At 45.6% G+C, this 26,466-nt stretch overlaps 1 protein-coding gene across 3 annotated transcripts in view; it reads left to right on the top strand.

Annotated features, from left to right (window-relative positions):
- Window positions 1-26,466, top strand: part of SDAD1 (SDA1 domain containing 1) — a 412,284-nt gene that overhangs the window by 117,131 nt on the left and 268,687 nt on the right. For all 3 annotated transcript variants that reach the window (XM_069236846.1, XM_069236848.1, XM_069236847.1), the window contains 3 exons: window positions 18,062-18,133; window positions 18,227-18,327; window positions 25,852-25,909. In XM_069236846.1, the coding sequence (XP_069092947.1) occupies window positions 18,062-18,133; window positions 18,227-18,327; window positions 25,852-25,909 (231 nt within the window). The remainder of the gene's footprint in view (window positions 1-18,061; window positions 18,134-18,226; window positions 18,328-25,851; window positions 25,910-26,466) is intronic.

Here is a 26,466-nt window from a genome sequence, read left to right as displayed (position 1 = left end):
TGAAAATCCAAAACTGTTGAGGTGGTCCATCTCCCTACAGGGAATGGACTTTATAGTGGAACACAGACCTGGGACTGCCCATGCCAATGCAGATGGCCTTTCCAGGTTCTTCCACTTAGAAAATGAAGACTCTCTTGGGAAAGGTTAGTCTCATCCTCTTTCGTTTGGGGGGGGGTGTGTGTAAGGAAATGCCTCCTTGACATGGTTGCCCCCTGACTTTTTGCCTTTGCTGATGCTATGTTTACAATTGAAAGTGTGCTGAGGCCTGCTAACCAGGCCCCAGCACCAGTGTTCTTTCCCTAACCTGTACTTTTGTATCCACAATTGGCAGACCCTGGCATCCAGATAAGTCCCTTGTAACTGGTACTTCTAGTACCAAGGGCCCTGATGCCAAGGAAGGTCTCTAAGGGCTGCAGCATGTCTTATGCCACCCTGGAGACCTCTCACTCAGCACAGACACACTGCTTACCAGCTTGTGTGTGCTAGTGAGAACAAAACGAGTAAGTCGACATGGCACTCCCCTCAGGGTGCCATGCCAGCCTCTCACTGCCTATGCAAGTATAGGTCAGTCACCCCTCTAGCAGGCCTTACAGCCCTAAGGCAGGGTGCACTATACCATAGGTGAGGGTACCAGTGCATGAGCATGGTACCCCTACAGTGTCTAAACAAAACCTTAGACATTGTAAGTGCAGGGTAGCCATAAGAGTATATGGTCTGGGAGTTTGTCAAACACGAACTCCACAGCACCATAATGGCTACACTGAAAACTGGGAAGTTTGGTATCAAACTTCTCAGCACAATAAATGCACACTGATGCCAGTGTACATTTTATTGCAAAATACACCCCAGAGGGCACCTTAGAGGTGCCCCCTGAAACTTAACCGACTGTCTGTGTAGGCTGACTAGTTCCAGCAGCCTGCCACACTAGAGACATGTTGCTGGCCCCATGGGGAGAGTGCCTTTGTCACTCTGAGGCCAGTAACAAAGCCTGCACTGGGTGGAGATGCTAACACCTCCCCCAGGCAGGAGCTGTAACACCTGGCGGTGAGCCTCAAAGGCTCACCCCTTTGTCACAGCACCGCAGGACACTCCAGCTAGTGGAGTTGCCCGCCCCCTCCGGCCCCGGCCCCCACTTTTGGCGGCAAGGCCGGAGAAAATAATGAGAATAACAAGGAGGAGTCACTGGCCAGTCAGGACAGCCCCTAAGGTGTCCTGAGCTGAGGTGACTCTAACTTTTAGAAATCCTCTATCTTGCAGATGGAGGATTCCCCCAATAGGGTTAGTATTGTGACCCCCTCCCCTTGGGAGGAGGCACAAAGAGGGTGTACCCACCCTCAGGGCTAGTAGCCATTGGCTACTAACCCCCCAGACCTAAACACGCCCTTAAATTTAGTATTTAAGGGCTACCCTGAACCCTAGAAAATTAGATTCCTGCAACAACAAGAAGAAGGACTGCCTAGCTGAAACCCCTGCAGAGGAAGACCAGAAGACCACAACTGCCTTGGCTCCAGAAACTCACCGGCCTGTCTCCTGCCTTCCAAGGAACTCTGCTCCAGCGACGCCTTCCAAAGGGACCAGCGACCTCTGAATCCTCTGAGGACTGCCCTGCTTCGACGACGACAAGAAGCTCCCGAGGACAGCGGACCTGCTCCAAAAAGACTGCAACTTTATCCAAAGGAGCAGCTTTAAAGAATCCTGCAATCTCCCCGCAAGAAGCGTGAGACTTGCAACACTTCACCCGGCGACCCCGACTCGGCTGGTGGAGAACCAACACCTCAGGGAGGACCCCCGGACTACTCTACGACTGTGAGTACCAAAACCTGTCCCCCCTGAGCCCCCACAGCGCCGCCTGCAGAGGGAATCCCGAGGCTTCCCCTGACCGCGACTCTCTGAAACCTAAGTCCCGACGCCTGGAAAAGACCCTGCACCCGCAGCCCCCAGGACCTGAAGGACCGGACTTTCACTGCAGAAGTGACCCCCAGGAGTCCCTCTCCCTTGCCCAAGTGGAGGTTTCCCCGAGGAATGCCCCCCCTTGCCTGCCTGCAGCGCTGAAGAGATCCCTTGATCTCTCATTGACTTCCATTGCGAACCCGACGCTTGTTCTAACACTGCACCCGGCCGCCCCCGCGCCGCTGAGGGTGAAATTTCTGTGTGGGCTTGTGTCCCCCCCGGTGCCCTACAAAACCCCCCTGGTCTGCCCTCCGAAGACGCGGGTACTTACCTGCTGGCAGACTGGAACCGGGGCACCCCCTTCTCTCCATTGAAGCCTATGCGTTTTGGGCACCACTTTGAACTCTGCACCTGACCGGCCCTGAGCTGCTGGTGTGGTAACTTTGGGGTTGCTCTGAACCCCCAACGGTGGGCTACCTTGGACCAAGAACTGAACCCTGTAAGTGTCTTACTTACCTGGTAAAACTAACAAAAACTTACCTCCCCCAGGAACTGTGAAAATTGCACTAAGTGTCCACTTTTAAAATAGCTATTTGTGAATAACTTGAAAAGTATACATGCAATTGAAATGATTCAAAGTTCCTAATGTACTTACCTGCAATACCTTTCAAACAAGATATTACATGTCAAATTTGAACCTGTGGTTCTTAAAATAAACTAAGAAAAGATATTTTTCTATACAAAACCTATTGGCTGGATTTGTCTCTGAGTGTGTGTACCTCATTTATTGTCTATGTGTATGTACAACAAATGCTTAACACTACTCCTTGGATAAGCCTACTGCTCGACCACACTACCACAAAATAGAGCATTAGTATCATCTATTTTTACCACTATTTTACCTCTAAGGGGAACCCTTGGACTCTGTGCATGCTATTCCTTACTTTGAAATAGCACATACAGAGCCAACTTCCTACATGAGGAAAAATAGGCATGGCTGGGGCGCAAGTTATGTTAATTTTTGGGCATAGATTATAGTTACTTGGGATAGCTCTAACTATAACTGCTGAATTTCTATGGTTTTGTGTGTGTGTGTGTGTGTGTGTGTGTGTGTGTAAAATGTGAACCTAACTTTAACGTCCCTGTAACCTCTGTTTTTTTTCAGTGAATTGGAATTATATATGTCTTCAGGTCTGATTGGGACAACATCCATTATTGGAATTCCTTTGGAACTGGAAACAGTCATGCTTTCCTATGTTATTTGGGTGTGACTATCTGTATATATTATCTGTATATAAATACATATATTTATGTGTGTGTGTGTGTGTATATATATATATATGATATATATATGTTCGATGGCATGTGTAGCTGCAGATACACATGCTTTGCATAAGTCTGCCATCTACTGTTGGGCTCAGAGTGTTACAAGTTGTTTTTCTTCGAAGAAGGTTTTTTGATTCACAAGATCGAGTGACTCCTTTCGGTGATAGTGCGCATGGGTATCGAGTCTTTTGTTAGATTGTTTTCTTTCCTCCGTCGGGTTCGGACGTGTTTCCTCTCGGATTTCGTTTTGGTACTATCTGAACTTTTCTTTCTTTAAACGTCGTTCTCTTTTCTTGATCGCGTTTTCCAACCATACTCAATCAGATTGTATCGTCTGGATCAATTAAATGCCCTTTTGGGCGACCACGCCCTTCTCGGGCCTACTTCGATATAGGCTGATGGATCGGACTCCGTTTCGCTTTTGCCCTCTGCCACGCAAAGTTCCCATACACGACCAACACTCGGTGTGCAACCTCTGCCTCTCTCCTGGTCACAAGGAGGAAACCTGTGAGACGTGTCGATCCTTCCGGCCCAAGAAAACTCTGCGGTATCGAGGAGCACGTTGGTTAGAGATGACATCCAGGTCGTCGGAACAAACGCCCAACATATTTGGAGAGGAGCAAGCGCAGACTGCAGTTTCCATCGCAGATTCTGGTTCCGACCAAGACTCCGATGGGGACAGCCAATTACCAGTGGCGCAGTACGTGAGTTCGCAAGCCCCTTTCCATCACCAAAAACCATCCAAAAAGACATCATAAATGGTCTTGGGTCCACCACTGCTTGCTGGCCATGGTCGGACCCCAAAGTTACATCTCGAAGACCAACCCTCGGGTTTGGCACTGAAAAAGACCAAGATGCATTCGGCGTCGACTGAACAGTGCCCAACACCTGTTTCGGAATCGACTCGAAGACTGGAGGCTTTCACCTTGGAGCCGAAACACCCAACATCCATTTCGTAGTGACATTTTCGGCCTGACTAAAACACTCAGTCTTCAAACTTTCAGAGCTAAAACCTGTGGGGAACAAATATGCTCCAATTGAAGAATCTTCAGAGATAAGACCCATACTTGAAGTGATGGATGACATACAGCGCAAAATCCAAATCCATAAAGATACTGGAATGATTATTGCTTCTCCTCCTTCTACAACTAAGAGGAAATTATCTTTCCAGGACACTTTAGAAGCTGGGCCTTCACCTGCAAAAATATTCAAGCACAAGGAGAAACCAAAAGCAGTACAGCACCCTTCACCACCACACACTCCTGTGCCTCCCACTTCTCCACCACCTGATACTCCACCACCACCCTCACCTACACATTTTTCCCCGCAATCCCCTGTTTCTTTACATGGGGATGCATTTAGTGACACTCCTTACAATGTAGACCCTTTGGATTTGTGTGACTCAGACCCTATTCCATCTGATGACCCTGATTTATACCCCACTAGGCCATCTCCACCTGAAGACACCACTGCCTATAATCAGGTCATTGCTAGGGCAGCTGCAGGTGCAGTTCCACTCATATCCCATAGAGGATGATTTTTTATTTAACACACTATCCTCTACGCACAAGGAGTATCAATGCCTGCCAATGCTCCCAGGCATGCTTAAGCATGCAGATGACATTTTTAAAGAACCAGTGAAGGCTAGGGTACTTACACCAAGGGTGGACAAAAACATACAAGCCTGCACCATCACATCCACTCTTTATCTCACAACAATTGCCACATGACTCTATTGTTGCAGCAAGAAAAAGGGCAAATAGTCAGTCCACCGGCGATGCTCCTCCCCCGAGAAAGAAAGCCACAAGTTTGATGCAGCAGGGAAGAGAGTGGCAATCTGATTTCAAAACAGGGATTAGCTAGATGGATAGTAAAGGGTATTCAAACTTGCTCTCTTAAAGCTAAAAGACATCTGTTAGTAACTCCTAATGCACATTCTACTAGAATGAAAGGAGCTTCAGTGGCATTCTTAGGAAATATACCAATGGCAAACATATGCAAAGCAGCCACATGGTCCACATCACACACATTTGCTAAACACTACTGTGTGGATGTGTTATCTTACCAACAGGCAAATGTTGGCAGTGCTTAAAACACTATTTCAAGCTACCCCAACTCCTACGGGCTAGCCACTGCTTTCTTTAGGAGGGAACTGCTTTTCAGTCTATGCATGCCATCAAACGGAAAATGTCACTTTCCCAGTAGACATCTCTTTGTGGCATGTAGTGCTGCAAATTCACATGTGCTCTCCCTCCTCCCCGGAAGCCTGTAGCCGTTGAAGTAATTTCTTTATAGAAATATGTATATACATTGGATGTACATCTTCTTTTCCTACTACATATATATATATATATATATATATATATATATATATATCTGTACATATACATTTTTTCACTCCTCACTTCCCCCTCCTGCGGGAAAACAATCTAGCAGAGGATTCGATGCCCATGCACCCTATCATCGGGAGGAGTCACTCGATCTTGTGACTCGAAAAACCTTCTTCAAAGAAAAACAACTTGTAACACTTCAAGCCCAACACTAGATGGCGGACTTATGCAAAGCATGTGAATCTGCAGCACTACATACCACGAACAGATGTCTACTGGGTAAGTGACATTATTATTTATTTATATATATATATATATATATATATATATATATATATATATATATATGCTCTGTCACTTTTGAAATTACGTGCATTCTTTACTAAAGCGATACTTCCTCCCAACGTGTTTCAGCCGTAGCCTTGATCACAAATCCGTCATTGATGACTAGTGTACAGTATATCTGGGAAACACCACCCCTTCCCAATGCACCCATCATGAGTTTGCCCCCAGTAGGGCTCAATTCCAGGAACGACGTGCCCTGTGAGATGTGTCTGTGTAATGCATGTCGTAGTTGCAAGTATTTATGGAATTGTCATGGATAGCTCATACTCAAACTCTTGAAAGGAGTACATGTGTGTACTACACCAAACATCTCCTAGTTGTGTGATGCCAAGGGTGTCGGTTAGAAATGGGGTCTCTAGTTGGGAGTCGGTTTGAACCCTGTCCAAGTAGGGACCCTCACTCTAGTCAGGATAAGGGAGATACCCGCTCAGATAACACCTGTTCACCCCCGTGGTAGCTCGGCACGAGCAGTCAGGCTTATCTCAGAAGCGATGTGTAAAGCATTTGCACATAACACACAGTAACACAGTGAAAACAATACAAAAGGACACCACACAAGTTTTAGAAAAACAGCCATTATTTATCTGTTTAAAACAAGACAAATACGATAAAAATCCAACATACAGTAATAAAAATATGAATTCTGCAAGATTTACTCATAAATACAGTTCCTTGAAGTCAGTAGCTCCAGCTGGGGCTATCACGGCATCATGAGCAACAAAACCAACAGTTCAGGTCAGTCGCGGGACGGCTACAGTGTCTGGAAGACCCACCAACAGTACCTTGGATTTGTAGGGCGTTGTGATCCTTGCAGTGAGCTCCGGAGAGCGGTGTCGCAGACTTGGCGGTGTCGGTTCCAGAGTCGGTGCAGAAGTCGTTGGGCTCTTGAATTCACAAGCCTTGCAGATTGAACTCCAGACTGATGAAGTCCGGTGTGCTGGCGTTGATGGTGTCGGGGCTCCGGTGCGAAGCAGGACGATGCGACGTGCGGTGCCCACAAGACACGGGGCAGGCAGTGGCTCAGTGACTGCGTCCAGCGGCGTCGATGAGACCAGGGCTGCGGTGTGAAGCTGGGAGGTGCAGCGTGCGGTGTCCACAGGTCACGGTGCAGGCGGTGTCGTCATTGTGGAAGCACTGTCGTCGGTAGGCCCAAGCCAGCCAGCGGGACGGGACGGTGCTCCCTGACCCTCATGAGCATCGTCCACAGGCCACGGTGCAGGCAGGGATGCCTGATGATGACACTGGTGCTGGTCTCAGTGGACTGGGGCTGTGGTGCGGGCCGAGACAGTGCTTCGTGTACCTCACGAGTGGTGTCCACAGGCCACGGTGCAGGCAGTGGCACCAGTGTCAGCAGGAGGAGCATCTCCGGGGATGCCCAGGCTACGGAGTGAGCAGGCGATGCCGGAGTGCGGGGCCCACAGGTTAGCGGCTCGGTCGAGTCGTCGATGACAGCGTCGGTGAGACCAGGGTCAGTGATTCTCCGTGTGGCATCAGCAGGTCACTGTGCAGGCCAGCAGAATCGTTGATAGCATTGTGGTGTTTTTTTCTCCTTGAAGAGCACAAAACACTCAGTTCCTAGTGCTGTAGGAAGAGGAAACTGAAGTCTTTTCTATCACTAAGACTTCCAACAGGAGGCAAGCTCTACTCTAAGCCCTTGGAGAACTTTCTCAAGCAGTACACACAGCAAAGTTCACCCTCTGCACTTTTTTCAGGCAGAAGCAGCAACTGCAGGCCAGTCCAGCAAAGCAACACAGCAAAGGGACAGTACTCCTCCTCCAGCTCTTAACCTCTTCTCCTGGGCAGAGGTTCCTAATGATTCCAGAAAGATTCTAAAAGTCTGGGGTTTTGGGTCTTCTAATACCCCATTCTGCCTTTGAAGTTGGCAAACTTCAAAGCAATGTCTCAAGTGTTTGCAAGATCTTTACTTGTCCAGGCCAGGCCCCAGACACAGACCAGGGGTTGGAGACTGCATTGTGTGAGGGCAAGCACAGTCCTTTCAGGTGCAAGAAACCACTTCTCCCTCCTCTCTAGCTCAGATGGCTTATCAAGATATGCAGGCTACACCCCAGCTCCCTTTGTGTCACGGTCTAGAGGAGAGGTGTGAACAGCCCAACTGTCAAACTGACCCAGACGGGGAATCCTCAAACAGGCAGAGTCACCGAATCATTTAAGCAAGAAAATGCCTACTTTCTTAAATTGTGAGTTCAGAGACCCCTAACACCACATTTCTATCTGCCCTCAAAGGGAATCTGTGCTTTAAAGTTATTTAAAGGCAGGCCCCATGTTAACCCATGAGGGAGATAGGCCTCCCGATTTTGGCAGTATTTCACTGTTGGAACATGTAAAACACACCAGTACATGTCCTACCTTTTAAATACACTGCACCCTGCCCATGGGGCTACCTAGGGCCTATCTTAGGGGTGCCTTACATGTACCAAAAGGGAAGCTTTGGGCCTGGCAAGTGGGTACACTTGCCAGGTCAAATTGGCAGTTTAAAACTGCACACACAGACACTGCGGTGGCAGGTCTGAGCCATGTTTACAGGGATACTTATGTGGGTGGCACAATCAGTGCCGCAGTCCCACTAGTATCATTTGATGTACAGGCCCTGGGCACCTCTGGTGCACTTTGCTAGGGATCTACTAGTAAATCAAATAGGTCAATCATGGATAAACCAATCAACAGTACAACTTACCTAGGGAGCAATTGCACTTTAGTACTGATTAGCAGTGGTAAAGTGCACAGAGACAACAAACCAGCATAAACAGACCTAAAAAAATAGGAGGAAGAGGGCAAAAAGTTTGGGGATATCCCTGCAAAAAAGGGCCATTTCCAACAGCGTCCCAGCGGCTGAATCCCTCCAGTGCCGTGACATCCCCTACCCATATACCCTGTCATAATGCGGTGTGGTGAGTGAGCGTAGAGCTCCATCCTGTGTGTCGCAAGGCAGCCCTCCCACCCAAGAAAGACTCATCTGAGTCACCTTCAGTAGGGAAGCAGGGACAATGGCATCATAGAGTATCACGATGATTCATTGGAATCCTAATGAGGTGAGCTCCACCCTATGTGTCGGGTTGGACCATCCCCCACTGAGCCAGTCATTCATGACTAGAAGCTGCAATGCCAGGTAATACACGTGCAAGTTGGCCATATCAAGACCCTCATCATATGGAGCGCGTTGGCAGTCTGTGTAGGCCAGGTGCGGTTTAGAGTTGTGCCATATGAAGGAGATGGCCCCCGAGTCCATCTCACGAAACCAATGGTGAGGCAGCATCTGAGGGATGTTCGGAAATAAAGGAAGCGCTGCAACACCATACTTTGTACAAGGCAGTTCGGCCCACCACAGTTCATGGGAGAGACTGTCCGTTCTGTAAGTCTGCTTTGACTCTACGGGTTAGAGGTGAGAGTCTATGTACTGTGATGTCTGTATGCCAGTCAACACAACTCTGCGATTGTGATAATGGTACTAAAATCAACTGGGATGAGGCACCAGCAAAGAGCCTTACATTTTTTTAAAAAAAGTTGGAGACAACAGGTGTTACTGGTGTCTAGGTCAACAGGAATACAATTTGGTCCTCATGACCTGTGTCCCACCCACTAACCTGCGGATCGCACCAAATGAGTCTAGTAAAGGGCTCAATCGCTAGCAAAAAAATGTAGGGGCGGGTACAATGGACACTTCTGTAGAGTTCCTCGGAATATGGGGAACTTGTCTGAGATCATCCCATTGATATGCACACGCACAGTAGGGTTAGAATAAAGCACCCGAACAAAGCCACAAAAGAGCGGTCAAAATCCATCTCTCTGCAAACCCCAAGAAAGATAGCCCCAGTCCACAGTGTCAAACTCACTCTCAAAGTTGATGAGGAGCAAGGCTAATTGAGTTGTAAGGAGGTGGCCATGGGCAAGGGCCTAGTGGAGGCACCTCAGACAATGTCTTGTACTTCTGGCTGGCATGAAGTCACATTTGTCTGGATATATAAGAGTCTGAAAGAACTGTTGAAGGCAAAAGGCCAGGATTTTGCCTTCCCCATTTATGAGGGAGATGGAGTTGTAATCTGCACAAGAGCTGGATGGAGGGTTGTCCTTCAGCATGACCACAGTGGTGGCCTGATCAATGTCTTGAGTAAAGGAGCCTGTCTCCACTTCCTCTTTAAAGAGGCTCAGCAGATGGGGTCGAAAAAGATCTTCCCTATATTTAGCACAAAACTCTATGGAATAGCTATCAGGGTCAGGCATCTTTTGAGATGCCAGGGCCGAAATGGCAGCCCCGATTTCATAAACTGTGAAGGGTTGGTCCATTACCTGCACCGCAGTGGGAGATGGCAGAGGCACCTTGTCCAGAAGTTGGGAGGCCTCTTCGATCGACAGGTGAGATTCTGCAGTTTAAAGTTGTGTGTAATATGTAGGGAATGTCTAGGCAATGTCTCAAAAGATATAGTGTCATTTTGTTCTTATTTTGACCTATCAACCTTTTCAATCTGTCCTCCTATGGTAACATTTTATCCTCCATAGAAGTTATATCTACAACATCAACATTTTTGTGATAAATATTATTTTGTTTCACGTGTAAGGTAGATTTTTTTACTTTAATAACATCCTCTAACTTTTGCCATATTTTTTGGTTTTTGGTAGGCCCACGATTCTCTAGAATGTGGTTCATCAATATATCTCTCTACACTCATAGTTTCAATATTCTGTGTAAAATCTAAGGATAAGTAGACAACTCTTCCTTTAAGGCTTTCTGCATCTCTGTTGTTGGTAGTTTCCCAGTGTTTGGTTCCATACAAATTATTGCTTGAAAAGTGTTTATAGATTATATGAGAATTGATTCTTAAATATTTAATTGGTGTAGTTCTTCTGGAATTGATACCAATTCTAACGTATGTATTGCTCTAGCTGGCGTTTTGTTGTCCTCTTACCTTTTCATAGCAATACTTACATATAATTTGCCATGTTAACAAATCAAAGCATTCTTGTACAAATAAATATACACAAAAATATTTCCTCTTATCTCTGTTCTCCTGTTCAGTGTTTGAGGATCTCAAACGTTCTGGCAGAGAGTTCCAAAGCTTAAGGGCTATAAATGAAAAAGAACAACCTCCCATGCGAGTGAGTTTGATCTTACGAATAGAACACATGGAGATGTTGCAAGAATGCTGAGAGTGAGAAGGTTGGTGAGTTTTATCAGATTGTTAATATGGTGGGCTGCAATACCTGCCCTGGCATTAGACATTACAGAGCCTTGAAATTAACTCGTTTTTCCACCTGTAGCCAGCGCAGCTCACAGCGGAGAGAAGTAACTGAGACATGTTTTGGCAGTCGATAGATCAGCCTTATAGCCACATTCTGCACTTGCATGCGCATCATAGAGGCTTTATCAGCACCCAGGTTTAGGATGTTACCATAGTTCAGGCGAGATTGAATAAGTGCCTGGATTACAGTTCTTTGGGCAGATGTAGGTAGCATCCATATGAATTTCCATAGCCATTTCATAGTGGCAAAGCAGATTCCTGATACCTTTGCCACCTGTGGTTTCATGGATAGCTTATTATCATTCAGAAAACCTAAGTTCTTGACTTTGGAAGCGGGAGTAGGGATCTCTCCCAGCACCCCTAGCCAATGTTGTGGCCCCCAGAGGCTCGGGTTTTTCCCAAGAATCAGCACCTCCATTATGTTGCTGTTCAATTTCAGCGAGTTGTTATTCATCCAGGAGGCTACCTGAACCATAGAGGAGTTCAGAAAAGCAGAGCTGTGGTCCTGTGCGGATGATAGTGAAAAGATAATTTGCATATCATCGGCATAAGAAAAAAGAGTAAGACCACAGTGCTCTACCAGCTTGGCCAGGGGCGTATATAGGTATTGAAAAGAGCCGGGCTTGGAGCTGATCCCAGAGGAACTCCAGAAGTCACACCATGAAACATGGACAAAGCTCCACCTGAGGAAACTTGAAAGGTACGACCCCTCAGAAAGGAGGCTAACCATGCAAAGGCTTGTTCCTGTATCCCCAGTTGCATAAGTCTCCCTATGAGCATGTCACGGGACACCATATCGAAGGCGGCACTGAGATCAAGTATGATCAGCGCTGCCGTCTCGCCCTTATCTAGGAGCTGCCTAAGATGTTCTGTGACTCCTAAAAGGGCGGACTCAGCATGTGTCCTGCTCTGGACCCAGATTGGAAGTTGTGCAATACATTTTGGGACTCCATGAAAGCAAACAGTTGTCTACAGACATGCTTTTCTAGAATTTTAGACATGATGTGGATCGGGGAAATAGGTCTATAATTAGACAATTGTCAGGATCTAAATTAGGTTTTTTCAGGAGAGGACGAACCATGGCGTGCTTCCACTTCTGAGTAATAGAGCCCTCCTGCAGTGAACAATTGAGGAGTTTTACCAGGAGGAGTGGAATGTCTGGATCTAAGTCAGAGTTTGGCAGGGGAAGAAGGTCCTTCAGGTAGGCTGATCTTATGGACAAGTCCAGAGTATCACACAAGACAGGAGTATGGGCGGGGGTGTAGGAGGAAGATTAACCAAGATCGAAGTGTTCACATCAGAATGTGGTGGAATAATATCTGTCTGAGAAGGGTATCCGCTGTCTCTCAGCAAGGAGTGCTGAATGTCCTGCACTTGCTCAAAAAGATGCCAATTGCTCGCATTGAGCCTGGGATAGTGCAGCTGCCGGGGCAGTCCTGCCAGGATCAGAAAATTCACAAACTATTCTAAAAAGTGTTCTAGTACAGTTATGAGCCAAGGTAATCTGATCAGAGAAGAAAGTGGCATGGACCAATCTACATTGGCTATGATAGTTCTTTAGTGCAAACTTATATTTGAACTTAGCAATGTCATCATAGCTGAGCCTCCACAAGAGGCTTTTATAGTGAGTGTGTTGACAACAAATACAGTTTGATTTCTCTGATGAAATTGTGTTAAATTTTGCAATCACTTTGTAAGGAAATGCCTCCTTGGCATGGTTACCCCCTGACTTTTTGCCTTTGCTGATTCTAAGTTTTGATTTGAAAGTGTGCTGAGGCCTGCTAACCAGGCCCCAGCACCAGTTTTCTTTCCCTAACCTGTACTTTTGTTTCCACAATTGGCACACCCTGGCATCCAGGTAAGTCCCTTGTAACTGGTACCCCTGGTACCAAGGGCCCTGATGCCAGGGAAGGTCTCTAAGGGATGCAGCATGTCTTATGCCACCCTGGGGACCCCTCACTCAGCACAGACACACTGCTTACCAGCTTGTGTGTGCTAGTGGGGATAAAAAGACTAAGTCGACATGGCACTCCCCTCAGGGTGCCATGCCAACCTCACACTGCCTATGAAGTATAGATAAGTCACCCCTCTAGCAGGCCTTACAGCCCTAAGGCAGGGTGCACTATACCATAGGTGAGGGCATAAGTGCATGAGCACTATGCCCCTACAGTGTCTAAGCAAAACCTTAGACGTTGTAAGTGCAGGGTAGCCATAAGAGTATATGGTCTAGGAGTCTGTCATGCACGAACTCCACAGCACCATAATGGCTACACTGAAAACTGTGAAGTTTGGTATCAAACTTCTCAGCACAATAAATGCACACTGATGCCAGTGTACATTTTATTGTAACATACACCCCAGAGGGCACCTTAGAGGTGCCCCTTGAAACCTTAACCGACTATCCGTGTAGGCTGACTAGTTTTAGCAGCCTGCCACACACCAGACATGTTGCTGGCCACATGGGGAGAGTGCTTTTGTCACTCTGTGGCTAGTAACAAAGCCTGTACTGGGTGGAGGTGTTTCACACCTCCCCCTGCAGGAACTGTAACACCTGGCGGTGAGCCTCAAAGGCTCACCCCCTTTGTTACAGCACCCCAGGGCACTCCAGCTAGTGGAGTTGCCCGCCCCCTCCGGCCACGGCCCCACTTTTGGCGGCAAGGCCGGAGGAGATAATGAGAAAAACAAGGAGTCGTCACTGGCCAGTCAGAACAGCCCCTAAGGTGTCCTGAGCTGAGGTGACTCTAACTTTTAGAAATCCTCCATCTTGCAGATGGAGGATTCCCCCAATAGGATTAGGGATGTGCCCCCCTCCCCTCAGGGAGAGGGCACAAAGAGGGTGTACCCAACCTCCGGGCTAGTAGCCATTGGCTACTAACCCCCCAGACCTAAACACGCCCTTAAATTTAGTATTTAAGGGCTCCCCAGAACCTAGGAACTTAGATTCCTGCAACCTAAGAAGAAGAGGACTGCTAAGCTGAAAAACCCTGCAGAGAAAATGGAAACACCAACTGCTTTGGCCCCAGCTTTACAGGCCTGTCTCCCCACTTCTAAAGACACTGCTCCAGCGACGCTTTCCCCAGGGACCAGCGACCTCTGAAGCCTCCGAGGACTGCCCTGCATCTAGAAGGACCAGGAACACCCGAGGACAGCGGCTCTGTTCAACAAAGACTGCAACTTTGCAACAAAGAAGCAACTTTGAATCAACTTGTGTTTCCCGCCGGAAGCGTGAGACTTGGCACTCTGCACCCGATGCCCCCGGCTCGACTTGTGGAGAACAAACACTTCAGGGAGGACTCCCCGGCGACTGCGAGACCGTGAGTAGCCAGAGTTGCCACCCCTGAGCCCCACAGTGACGCCTGCAGAGGGAATCCTGAGGCTCCCCCTGACCGCTACTGCCTGCTTCTAAGAACCCGACGCCTGGTAGGGACACTGCACCCGCAGCCCCCAGGACCTGAAGGAACCGACCTCCAGTGCAGGAGCGACCCCCAGGTGGCCCTTTCCCTTGCCCAGGTGGTGGCTAGCCCGAGGAGCACCCCACCCCTCCTCCTTGCCTGCCTGCATCGCTGAAGAGACCCCTTGGTCTCCCATTGCTTTCTATTACAAACCCGACGCTTGTTTGCACACTGCACCCGGCCGCCCTCATGTACTTTCTGTGTGGACTTGTGTCCCCCCCGGGGCCCTACAAAACCCCCCTGGTCTGCCCCCCGAAGACACGGGTACTTACCTGCTGGCAGACTGGAACCGGGGCACCCCCTTCTCCATTGAAGCCTATGCGTTTTGGGCACCACTTTGACCTCTGCACCTGACCGGCCCTAAGCTGCTGGTGTGGTAACTTTGGGGTTGCTCTGAACCCCCAACGGTGGGCTACCTTGGACCCAAACTTGAACCCCGTAGGTGGTTTACTTCCCTGCAAAAACTAACAAGCTCTTACTCCCCCCAGGAACTGTTCAAAATTGCACTAGTCTAGTCTAGTTTTAAAAGAGCTATATGTGATTTATGTTAAAACTGTATATGCTATTTTGCTAATTCAAAGTTCCTAAAGTACCTACCTGCAATACCTTTCATTTGAAGTATTACATGTAAATCTTGAACCTGTGGTTCTTTAAAATAAAGTAAGAAAATATATTTTTCTATACAAAAACCTTTTGGCCTAGAATTGTCTCTGAGTGTGTGTTCCTCATTTATTGCTTGTGTGTGTACAACAAATGCTTAACACTACTCCTTTGATAAGCCTACTGCTCGACCACACTACCACAAAATAGAGCATTAGTATTATCTCTTTTTGCCACTATCTTACCTCTAAGGGGAACCCTTGGACTCTGTGCATACTATTCCTTACTTAGAAATAGTGCATACAGAGCCAACTTCCTACACCTATTTCTTCCTATTGCATTCTATTGTGATTCTACATTGTTTGCACTACTTTTCTTCCCTGATTTTGGCTTGTGTACATATAATTTGTGTATATTACGTACCTCCTGAGTGAGGGTATCCTCTGAGATACTTTTGGCAAATTGTCACTAAAATAAAGTACCTTTATTTTTTAGTAACTCGGAGTATTATGTTTTCTTGTGATATAGTGCTATATGATATAAGTGGTATAGTAGGAGCTTTGCAAGTCTCCTAGTTCAGCCTAAGCTGCTCTGCTATAGCTACCTCTATCAGCCTAAGCTTCTAGAACACCTCTTTTCTACTAATAAGGGATAACTGGACCTGGCACAAAGTGTAAGTACCACAAGGTACCCACTATAAGCCAGGCCAGCCTCCTACAACCCCCAAGCCCCCTGTGTAACTTTGTGGTGGATCTCACACATGACAAAAAAAATGTTTGTAGGTAAGTTTATGTACATTTTACCTACTTTTGCCACCTATATAACAGAAACATGGGGTCAGGGAACCCAACCCCTTCATATAAATTGCAGTCCACATTTCAGCTCCAGGTACCGTTACCTGATACATAAAATGGCAGCCTCCATTTTACTCTCAGGTTGCGGCCCGCCAATCAGGGCCTTGCTTTGGCGTGAGGCTCCGTGAATCTGCCTCGGTGGATCCGTGTCCCCAGATATACAAATTTGTTTTTCCTTGAATATATCTAAAACTACTAAATGGACTTACACCAAATCACAAAAAGGACGCTTCCTGGACCAAAAGCTGCCTTTCTGCCAAATTTGGTGTAATTCCATCCAGTGGTTCAGGCTGTAGTGGTGTCTAAAATTCCCTATGGAAATTGCATGGAGAAAGAAGCGTTTTGGTACCCCCTTTTTTCCCGGCCCCTGCTTAACGAATGGCGACAAAACTTTCAAGACAGTAGCTGAACAGTGTCGTACTAATCTTGTAGATTGAAGATTCGTTAAATGGCGCCAATGATATTGGCAAAACAAAAAACGCTTTTCCTATGGAAACTAGGTCCTAACTATAACTACCTACTGGGAAACGCCAGTAGGTCACATATTCACTGAAAAAAACAAAGGTTAAAGGGACGTTATAGGTAGGTCTACATTTTACCCATACAAAACCATAGAAATTCAGCAATTATACTTTTAGCTATACTTATGTTAAACTATAACTTGTGGCCCAAAGTTACTTTCCAGCACGAGTTATAGTTTCATCAGATAAGTAGAACTGTATGTATGACTATAATTGCTGAATTTCCATGGTTTTGTATGAGTAAAACGTTAACCTAACTAAAACGTCCCTGTAACCTTTGTTTTTTACCAATAAATTTCTCTTTTTCTTTTTTTACTCACATGTTAATATTTGTCAGGTTTCGGCAAGTCAGTCGCCCTTGCTTTTCCCCAGGGTCCGAGAAGGATCCGCAGAGGATACTTGAATCAGCCCCAAAAAAAAAAAAAAGGCCAAGTTTTTGTCTGTGAGGGGACCCTATGGGAGCCATCCATGTGTCCTATGTGGCCAGGGTACTTGTATTCTGACCCCTTATATTTTAACACTGTTTTTTCCATCCTACCCATCCCCCCCGCCCACCCTTCCCCACTCCCCCACCCATGCAATGCGAGAAACAAAATGGCAGCTGCAACTTTTCTGTCCGGTTGCGGCCAGCCAATCAGGGCTTGCTTTTCCTCTGAATCGGCGGAGGATTATACTACTGGGCGGATTTACACCAAATAACAAAAAGGGCTTTCTGGACCAAAAGCTATCTTTCTGCCAAATTTGGTGTAATTCCGTCTAGTGGTTTTGGCGCTATCACTGTTCAGAATCCCTATGGAAAAATAAATGGGGAAAACTCGTTTAGGGACCCCACCCCTTTTTCTCTGCCCTCGCTTGGCTGATTAATTTGAAACTTTCCAGACAGCAGTGGAGATGAGCGTGACAGTTTTTTGTAAACTTATGTGAAGATTCTTGAAATGGCAGCAAACTTATTGACAAAACAAAAAACGCTTTTTCTAAAGAAACTAGGTCTTAACTATAACTACCTAGTGGCTATCGGCACTAGGTTACATAGAGGTAGATAGAGATAGATAGATATAGATAGGTAGATAAAGTTATATAGATATATGGAGAAATAGGTATATGGAGATATAGATAGCGAGTTTTTACATTGTATAAGTAGGTTAAGTGTGAATTCAACTAATGTATAGATGGATAGATAAGTAGGTGTGTGTGTGTGTGTGTGTGTGTGTGTGTGTGTGTATATATATATATATATATATAGCGCCAATTTTTACATTGTACAAGTAGGTTAAGTGTGAATTCAACTAGCATGTTTTTATTATCTAATGAATTTAACAGCTCAAGCCTTAATTTGATATATTTAGTTAGATCTTTCTAGGAAGAAATTAAGAACCTATTTTTGGATTTGTTTTTAAACGATCTGAAGAATATATGTAAAATAAATATAAAATAGTATTACCCTTTCCTTTTGAGTCATGTTTAACTCCAATAACTGTCTCTTTTCAGACCTTGTATACCCATATTGTGTCTGATATCAAGAACATAAATGCTAAACACAAGAACAACAAGGTCAACACAGTAAGTACTCTACATTGGAATTGGAATTAGGATTGAACACACCAAGCTGTTCCTTTGACTTTTGACAACTTTTCCCTCTTTTTCTCTGGTTAGGCTCTGCAAAACTTCATGTACACCATGCTACGGGACAGCAATGCCACTGCAGCCAAGATATCTCTGGATGTGATGGTTGAGTTGTACAAACGAAACATTTGGTGAGAGCTGCTGTTCATAAAACAAAACTTCAGATGTGCAATTCATATACAACATTGGCTGTTTATCTTACCCTAGTTTGTAGTAACTTATTTATAGTTTCTTCCTTTTAACCTACTTGTTCACCCCAACACATAGTCTGGCTCTTAATTTCCTTCTCTGCACATTATGTATACAATTTTAATGTCTATATTTTTGCTAAGTATTGTTTTAGTATTGGTTATTTCCTTGCCCACACACACACACATCAGATGTTTTGTACGCTGTATGCGTGTATGGTGTTTCTAAACTCTCAGGTTTTCTGCTCAGTTTATTTGCATGCCACTCTTTAATCGATTATCAGTGGAGCAGGGATGTACAGTGGTGACACTGCCCCACCTGCTGCCATTGTACTCCTTTTTCCACCTGTATGCTGTCAATTAGGGTCAGTAGATCTGTGAACAGTTCATGTATTGAGCTTGACTGGAAGTTTGTCAAATCCTACAAACTTGATGGGCGTCTTTGACCATTTTGTATTTCACGTTCAGCCGGACTACAGCCTAAAATTATATGTTCGATGGCATCTGTCGCTGTAGATACACATGGTATGCATGAGCTCGCCATCTGGTGTTGGGTCGGAGTGTTACAAGTTGTTTTTCTTCGAAGAAGTGTTTTCGAGTCACGGGACCGAGTGACTCCTCCTTCTGTGCTCATTGCGCATGGGCGTCGACTCCATCTTCGATTGTTTTCTTTCCGCCATCGGGTTCGGACGTGTTCCTGTCGCTCCGAGTTTCGGAACGGAAAGATAGCTGAAACCAGAAGATTTTCGACGGTATCGTTGCGATCCGGTTCGAGATAGACACATACGACGACGCGTTGAACATCGAAGCGCTTCGGTGCCCTTCGGGGTAGATTTCGGCACCCCGTCGGGGCCTAGTCGGCCCGACCGCGTGGAGAACAACGCCGATGGAACGGACCCCGTTTCGATTCTGCCCCGAATGCCACAACAAATATCCTTATACGGACCTACACTCGGTCTGTAACCTGTGCCTGTCACCCAAGCACAGCGAAGAATCCTGTGAGGCCTGTCGGGCGTTCCGGTCCCGAAAAACTCTGCGCGACCGTCGAGCGAGAAGACTGCAGATGGCGTCCACGCCAAAGGAGCGTCGACAGTTCGAGACAGAAGAGGAACAGGAGGAATCCTTTTCCATCCAGGATTCAGACTCCGACGAGCTAGACTCTACAAAAACTGTGAGTAAGACGTCGAGATCAGAACTTAAAAAAGGAAAGAAGGCCCAGGGGACGCCACTGCCAACCGGCCATGGCTCCACCCAAATTCTCGGTGACCAACAATCGGCACCGAAAAAGGCCCATTCAGTGTCGAGATCGTCCGACTTCGGTCGAGACACCGGCACGCAGCCTCCTCGGGACCGAGAGAGTGCTAAACAGAAGCATCGACACCGAGAGTTCGGTGTCGACACGGATCGACGCCGAGACAGTGGCGCCGAAGACCATAGAGGCCAAGAATTTTCGGCACAGAAAAAGAGGAAGGTTACCTCGGAGCCGAAAAAACAATCAACAGGGTTTTCGGAGCCGAAAAAAGCGACATCAGACCCTGTTTCAGGCTCCTATACTGAAGAGCATTCTATGTCTTCACAAATGAAGAAACATAGATTTGAACAAGAACTGCAATCCACTGACGTGGATCACACGCAAAAGCGTATCTTTATTCAGCAGGGGACTGGGAAGATCAGTACCCTTCCACCTGTCAAACGAAAGAGAACGCTTCAGTTTACTCCTCAGCAACAAACAGCACAAAAGGTAACACCTCCTCCCTCGCCTCCACCTGTAACTCCGGCTTCGCCAACTTACACCCCGTCACATTCGCCAGCTTACACCGCCAAGAGCCACGATGACCAAGATCAGGATGCGTGGGACTTGTACGACGCACCAGTGTCTGATAACAGCCCAGACACATACCCAACTAGGCCATCACCACCGGAAGACAGCACAGCCTACTCACAAGTGGTGGCTAGAGCAGCACTATTCCATAATGTGGAACTACACTCGGAACAAGTAGAGGATGATTTTTTATTTAACACCCTCTCTTCAACCCACAGCTCCTACCAAAGCCTGCCAATGCTCCCAGGCATGCTACGCCATGCAAAGGACATTTTCAAGGAGCCAGTTAAAAGTAGGGCAGTGACGCCTAGGGTGGACAAAAAGTATAAGGCGCCTCCTACGGACCCTGTATTCATCACCTCTCAGCTGCCACCAGATTCTGTGGTGGTAGGGGCTGCCAGAAAACGGGCAAATTCACACACTTCTGGGGATGCACCTCCCCCAGATAAAGAAAGCAGGAAGTTCGATGCAGCCGGGAAGAGGGTTGCTGTCCAAGCAGCAAACCAGTGGCGCATCGCAAATTCACAAGCGCTGCTAGCGCGATACGACAGAGCCCACTGGGATGAGATGCAGCATCTCATTGAACATCTCCCAAAAGATCTGCAAAAAAGAGCAAAACAGGTTGTTGAGGAGGGTCAAAACATTTCCAACAATCAAATACGCTCCTCCATGGATGCAGCAGACACGGCCGCAAGGACCATTAATACGTCGGTTACCATCCGTAGGCACGCATGGCTCAGAACGTCTGGATTCAAGCCAGAAATTCAGCAGGCAGTGCTTAACATGCCAGTAAACGAAAAACTTCTGTTCGGTCCGGAGGTCGACACAGCCATAGAAAAGCTCAAGAAGGACACTGACACTGCCAAGGCCATGGGCGCACTCTACTCCCCGCAGAGCAGAGGATCTTATAACACCTTCCGCAAAACACCTTTTAGAGGAGGGTTTCGGGGTCAGGCCACACAAGCTAGCACCTCACAGTCCGCACCGCCCACCTACCAGGGACAGTACAGGGGAGGTTTTCGGGGCCAGTATAGAGGGGGGCAATTCCCTAGGAATAGAGGAAGATTTCAAAGCCCCAAAACCACTACCAACAAGCAGTGACTCACACGTCACTCACCCCTCCCACACAACACCAGTGGGGGGGAGGATACGTCAATATTACGAAGCATGGGACAAAATAACTACAGACACATGGGTCCTAGCAATTATCCAACATGGTTATTGCATAGAATTCATGCAATTCCCTCCAGACATACCACCAAAATCACAAAATTTATCAAAATACCATTCACAGCTTCTAGAGATAGAAGTTCAAGCACTACTGCAAAAAAATGCAATAGAATTAGTACCAAGCACACAAATAAACACAGGAGTTTATTCACTGTACTTCTTGATACCAAAAAAGGACGAAACACTGAGACCAATTCTAGACCTCAGGGTAGTAAACACATTCATCAAATCAGACCACTTTCACATGGTCACACTACAAGAAGTGTTACCATTGCTCAAAAAACACGACTACATGACAACCCTAGACCTCAAGGACGCATATTTCCATATACCAATACATCAATCACACAGGAAATATCTAAGGTTTGTATTCAAAGGAATACATTACCAATTCAAAGTATTGCCTTTTGGTTTAACAACCGCTCCAAGAGTATTCACAAAATGCCTAGCAGTAGTCGCTGCACACATCAGAAGGCAGCAAATACATGTGTTCCCGTATCTAGACGACTGGCTAATCAAAACCAGTTCGCTCACACAATGCTCAAACCACACAAATCAAGTCATACAAACCCTCTACAAACTAGGGTTCACCGTCAACTTTGCAAAATCAAACATTCTGCCAAGCAAAGTACAGCAATATCTAGGAGCCATAATAGACACGACAAAAGGAGTAGCAACGCCAACTCCACAAAGGATCCACAATTTCAACAGGGTCATTCAACACATGTCTCCAAACCAAACAATACAAGCAAGAACAATACTACAGCTCCTAGGCATGATGTCCTCATGCATAGCCATTGTCCCAAACGCAAGACTGCACATGAGGCCCTTACAACAGTGCCTAGCCTCACAGTGGTCTCAAGCACAGGGTCACCTTCTAGATCTGGTGTTGCTAGACCGCCAAACTTACCTCTCGCTTCTATGGTGGAACAGTATAAATTTAAACATAGGGCGGCCTTTCCAAGACCCAGTGCCACAGTACGTAATAACAACAGATGCTTCCATGACAGGGTGGGGAGCACATCTCAATCAACACAACATAAGAGGACAATGGAACATACATCAAACAAAACTGCATATAAATCATCTAGAATTATTAGCAGTTTTTCAAGCACTAAAAGCTTTCCAACCAATCATAACCCACAAATACATCCTTGTCAAAACAGACAACATGACAACGATGTATTATCTAAACAAACAAGGAGGAACACATTCAACGCAGTTAAGCTTGTTAGCTCAAAAAATATGGAAGTGGGCAATCCACCATCAAATTGGTCTAATAGCACAGTTTATTCCGGGGATCCAGAATCAGCTGGCAGACAATCTCTCTCGAGATCACCAGCAAGTCCACGAATGGGAAATCCACCCACAGATTCTGAACACCTACTTCACACTCTGGGGAACACCACAAATAGACTTATTTGCAACAAAAGAGAACGCAAAATGCCAAAACTTTGCGTCCAGATACCCACACAAGCAATCCCAAGGCAATGCCCTATGGATGAACTGGTCAGGAATATTTGCTTACGCTTTTCCTCCTCTCCCTCTCCTTCCTTACCTAGTAAACAAATTGAGTCAAAACAAACTCAAACTCATTTTAATAGCACCAACGTGGGCAAGACAACCCTGGTACACAACACTGCTAGATCTGTCTGTAGTACCACACATCAAACTGCCCAACAAACCAGATCTGTTAACGCAACACAACCAACAGATCAGACACCCGGACCCAGCATCGCTGAATCTAGCAATCTGGCTCCTGAAATCCTAGAATTCGGACACTTACAACTTAGCCAAGAGTGTATGGAAGTCATAAAGCAGGCCAGAAGGCCATCCACTAGACACTGCTACGCAAGTAAGTGGAAAAGATTTGTTTGGTACTGCCATCATAATCAGATACAACCACTAGACGCAACTCCAAAACATATAGTAAATTACTTGCTCCATTTACAAAAAGCAAAGCTAGCCTTCTCTTCTATTAAAATACACCTTGCAGCAATATCTGCATACCTGCAAACTACATATTCAACTTCCTTGTATAGGATACCAGTTATCAAAGCATTCATAGAAGGGCTTAAAAGAATTATACCACCAAGAACACCACCTGTTCCTTCATGGAACCTAAACGTGGTTCTAACAAGACTCATGGGCCCACCTTTCGAACCCATGCACTCTTGCGGAATACAATTCCTAACCTGGAAAGTTGCCTTTCTCATCGCCATTACATCTCTAAGAAGAGTAAGTGAAATTCAAGCGTTCACAACACAAGAGCCTTTTATACAAATACATAAAAATAAGGTCGTCCTACGACCTAATCCAAAATTTTTACCCAAAGTTATTTCACCATTCCATCTAAATCAAACGGTAGAACTACCAGTTTTTTTCCCACAGCCAGATTCTGTGGCTGAAAGAGCACTACATACATTAGATGTCAAAAGAGCATTAATGTACTACATTGACAGAACAAAAAACATCAGAAAAACTAAACAGCTATTTATTGCATTCCAAAAACCTCGTGCAGGTAACCCAATATCAAAACAAGGTATAGCCAGATGGATAGTTAAATGCATCCAAATCTGCTACCTTAAAGCAAAAAGACAACTGCCCATTACTCCCAGGGCACATTCAACAAGGAAAAAAGGTGCTTCAATGGCCTTTTTAGGAAACATCCCAATGCAGGAAATATGTAAGGCAGCCACTTGGTCTACGCCTCACACATTCACCAAACACTACTGTATAGATGTGCTATCCGCACAACAAGCTACAGTAGGTCAAGCTGTATTAAGAACTCTATTTCAGACAACTTCTACTCCTACAGGCTAAACCACCGCTTATGGGGAACTAACTGCTTACTAGTCTATGCATACCATGTGTATCTACAGCGACAGATGCCATCGAACTGAAAATGTCACTTACCCAGTGTACATCTGTTCGTGGCATCAGTCGCTGAGATTCACATGGACCCACCCACCTCCCCGGAAGCCTGTAGCAGTTCAGAAGTTACCTTCAATTTTGTACATTTGTATATATATTATTTAATCCTTTAATAGGTACATACTTACATTTTTCATTGCGCGGGCACTATTACTATAGTACAACTCCTACCTCACCCTCTGCGGGGAAAACAATCGAAGATGGAGTCGACGCCCATGCGCAATGAGCACAGAAGGAGGAGTCACTCGGTCCCGTGACTCGAAAACACTTCTTCGAAGAAAAACAACTTGTAACACTCCGACCCAACACCAGATGGCGAGCTCATGCATACCATGTGAATCTCAGCGACTGATGCCACGAACAGATGTACACTGGGTAAGTGACATTTTCATTTTCAGTCAAAATACTTTGCCCTAAAGTTATGTGTCCTCTTGCAAAGGTTCGATGTAGAAATCACAGATGCTTATTTTAAGACAACATCCTCGCATATTTTTCTTTTCACATACCAAACAATCTGAATCGGTTTCCTAGCATCTATTTACGTCCTGTAGCCAACTAAAAATTTAATTTGATGTCATTCGCAATACATTAAAAAAACAACTTTATTTTACACTGTCTGCTTGCCCAGAATTCATGATTATTATTAATAAATGTGTGATATAGTCACAATAACAGCCCCTTTGTGTAGTACACATGCATGTAATCATTTGCCTTTACCTGTTCCACTGTATTGCTCACAGTGCTATCTCAGTGCTCTAAATAAGCTTCTGGAGACACCCCATATCATGCTCACAGGATGACTTACTTTACTCCTTTACAGAAAATCTCAAAGATGATACCAGACCTTCTTGAATGCACAATTAGCTCTCATATTTGCACTCAACTACACCCTCATCTCCTGCCACATACTTGTTCAACAACTACCTAATGCTCCCCACCAGAACTCACTCACTGCTTTCTATTTGAGATCTGAACTCTCTCCCTCAACCTAGTATGCGTTAATTTTCAGCAGTATTATTCCCAGGACTTTTCTTCATTGTTACTTAGTTCTGTTTCTCTCTTACTAGATGATTTATGTCATAGCATAACCTCCTTTTTTCCTCACATAAATCATACATCTACTACTTTTTAAAGCAAGGCTGTTCTATGCTCCTCGAAAATCGATAAAAACATCTTTAAAAAAAATAAGCTTCTAATGAGTGTGTGGCACTTTATAAACCTTAAGAAAAAATATAGAATGCCAGTTTTATGTACAAGTACATTGGGTAGCACTCCTCCATCTTTTATCCCTCACACATGTTAGATACGTTTGGATTTACAGCAGTGGACATGCTTTATTCATTGGAGACACTGGTGGCAAAGCAGGCCTACACTTGGACAAGATATTTGGAAAAAGCACGCTTAAACCCTTTGCTTACATTTTTAATATACCATATTTTTTACGGCTTACTTTAACATGCCTTTTAAATGTTTTGCTACAGGAATGATGCCAAAACTGTGAATGTTATTGCAACTGCTTGCTTCTCCAAAGTTGCAAAGGTAAGATATGTAATATAAATGACTTATATTTTTGTGCATTTTGTGGGCTGGTGGTCCTAGCTTAGTCACTAGAATGGTTCTATGAATAATAAAGAACGAGGAATATAAGTAGACTGTTGTGATGCTATCTATATTAAGCGTCTTTATACAAGAGCTTCTTGTAGTCAAAACAGTTTCACAGTTCGCTTTTAAAAATGGGACATAGTGAACCAAAGTGCCTTGATGACGTATGCACTGTTACGTGGCACATGATTTTCCCTTGTACAGTATGAATTTGTGGAGCTATGCTCACTTCCTGATAATTGTGTTGTATATTACTACAGCTCTCTCTGAAAGTGTCACATGCACCAACTCAACATGAGAAACAGAATGGATTGAAATGCAGTGGCTTGTTAGTCCACATCTTAATCATTCTAGGGCTGAGAGAACTGTAATGAACCTTTTTGTTTTTGAAGCTCTTAAAAACAAAACCAGGGCATAAGAGGAAAGGATACCTTGGACTGATACTAAGAATATGATGAAAATGTGCATGTTCCCCAAAGGGGTTGGGGGGGGGG

Source organism: Pleurodeles waltl, chromosome 1_2 (assembly GCF_031143425.1).
Source record: "Pleurodeles waltl isolate 20211129_DDA chromosome 1_2, aPleWal1.hap1.20221129, whole genome shotgun sequence".
Classification (NCBI taxonomy): Eukaryota; Metazoa; Chordata; class Amphibia; order Caudata; family Salamandridae; genus Pleurodeles; species Pleurodeles waltl.
This window is presented reverse-complemented; position numbering and strand designations above follow the sequence as displayed.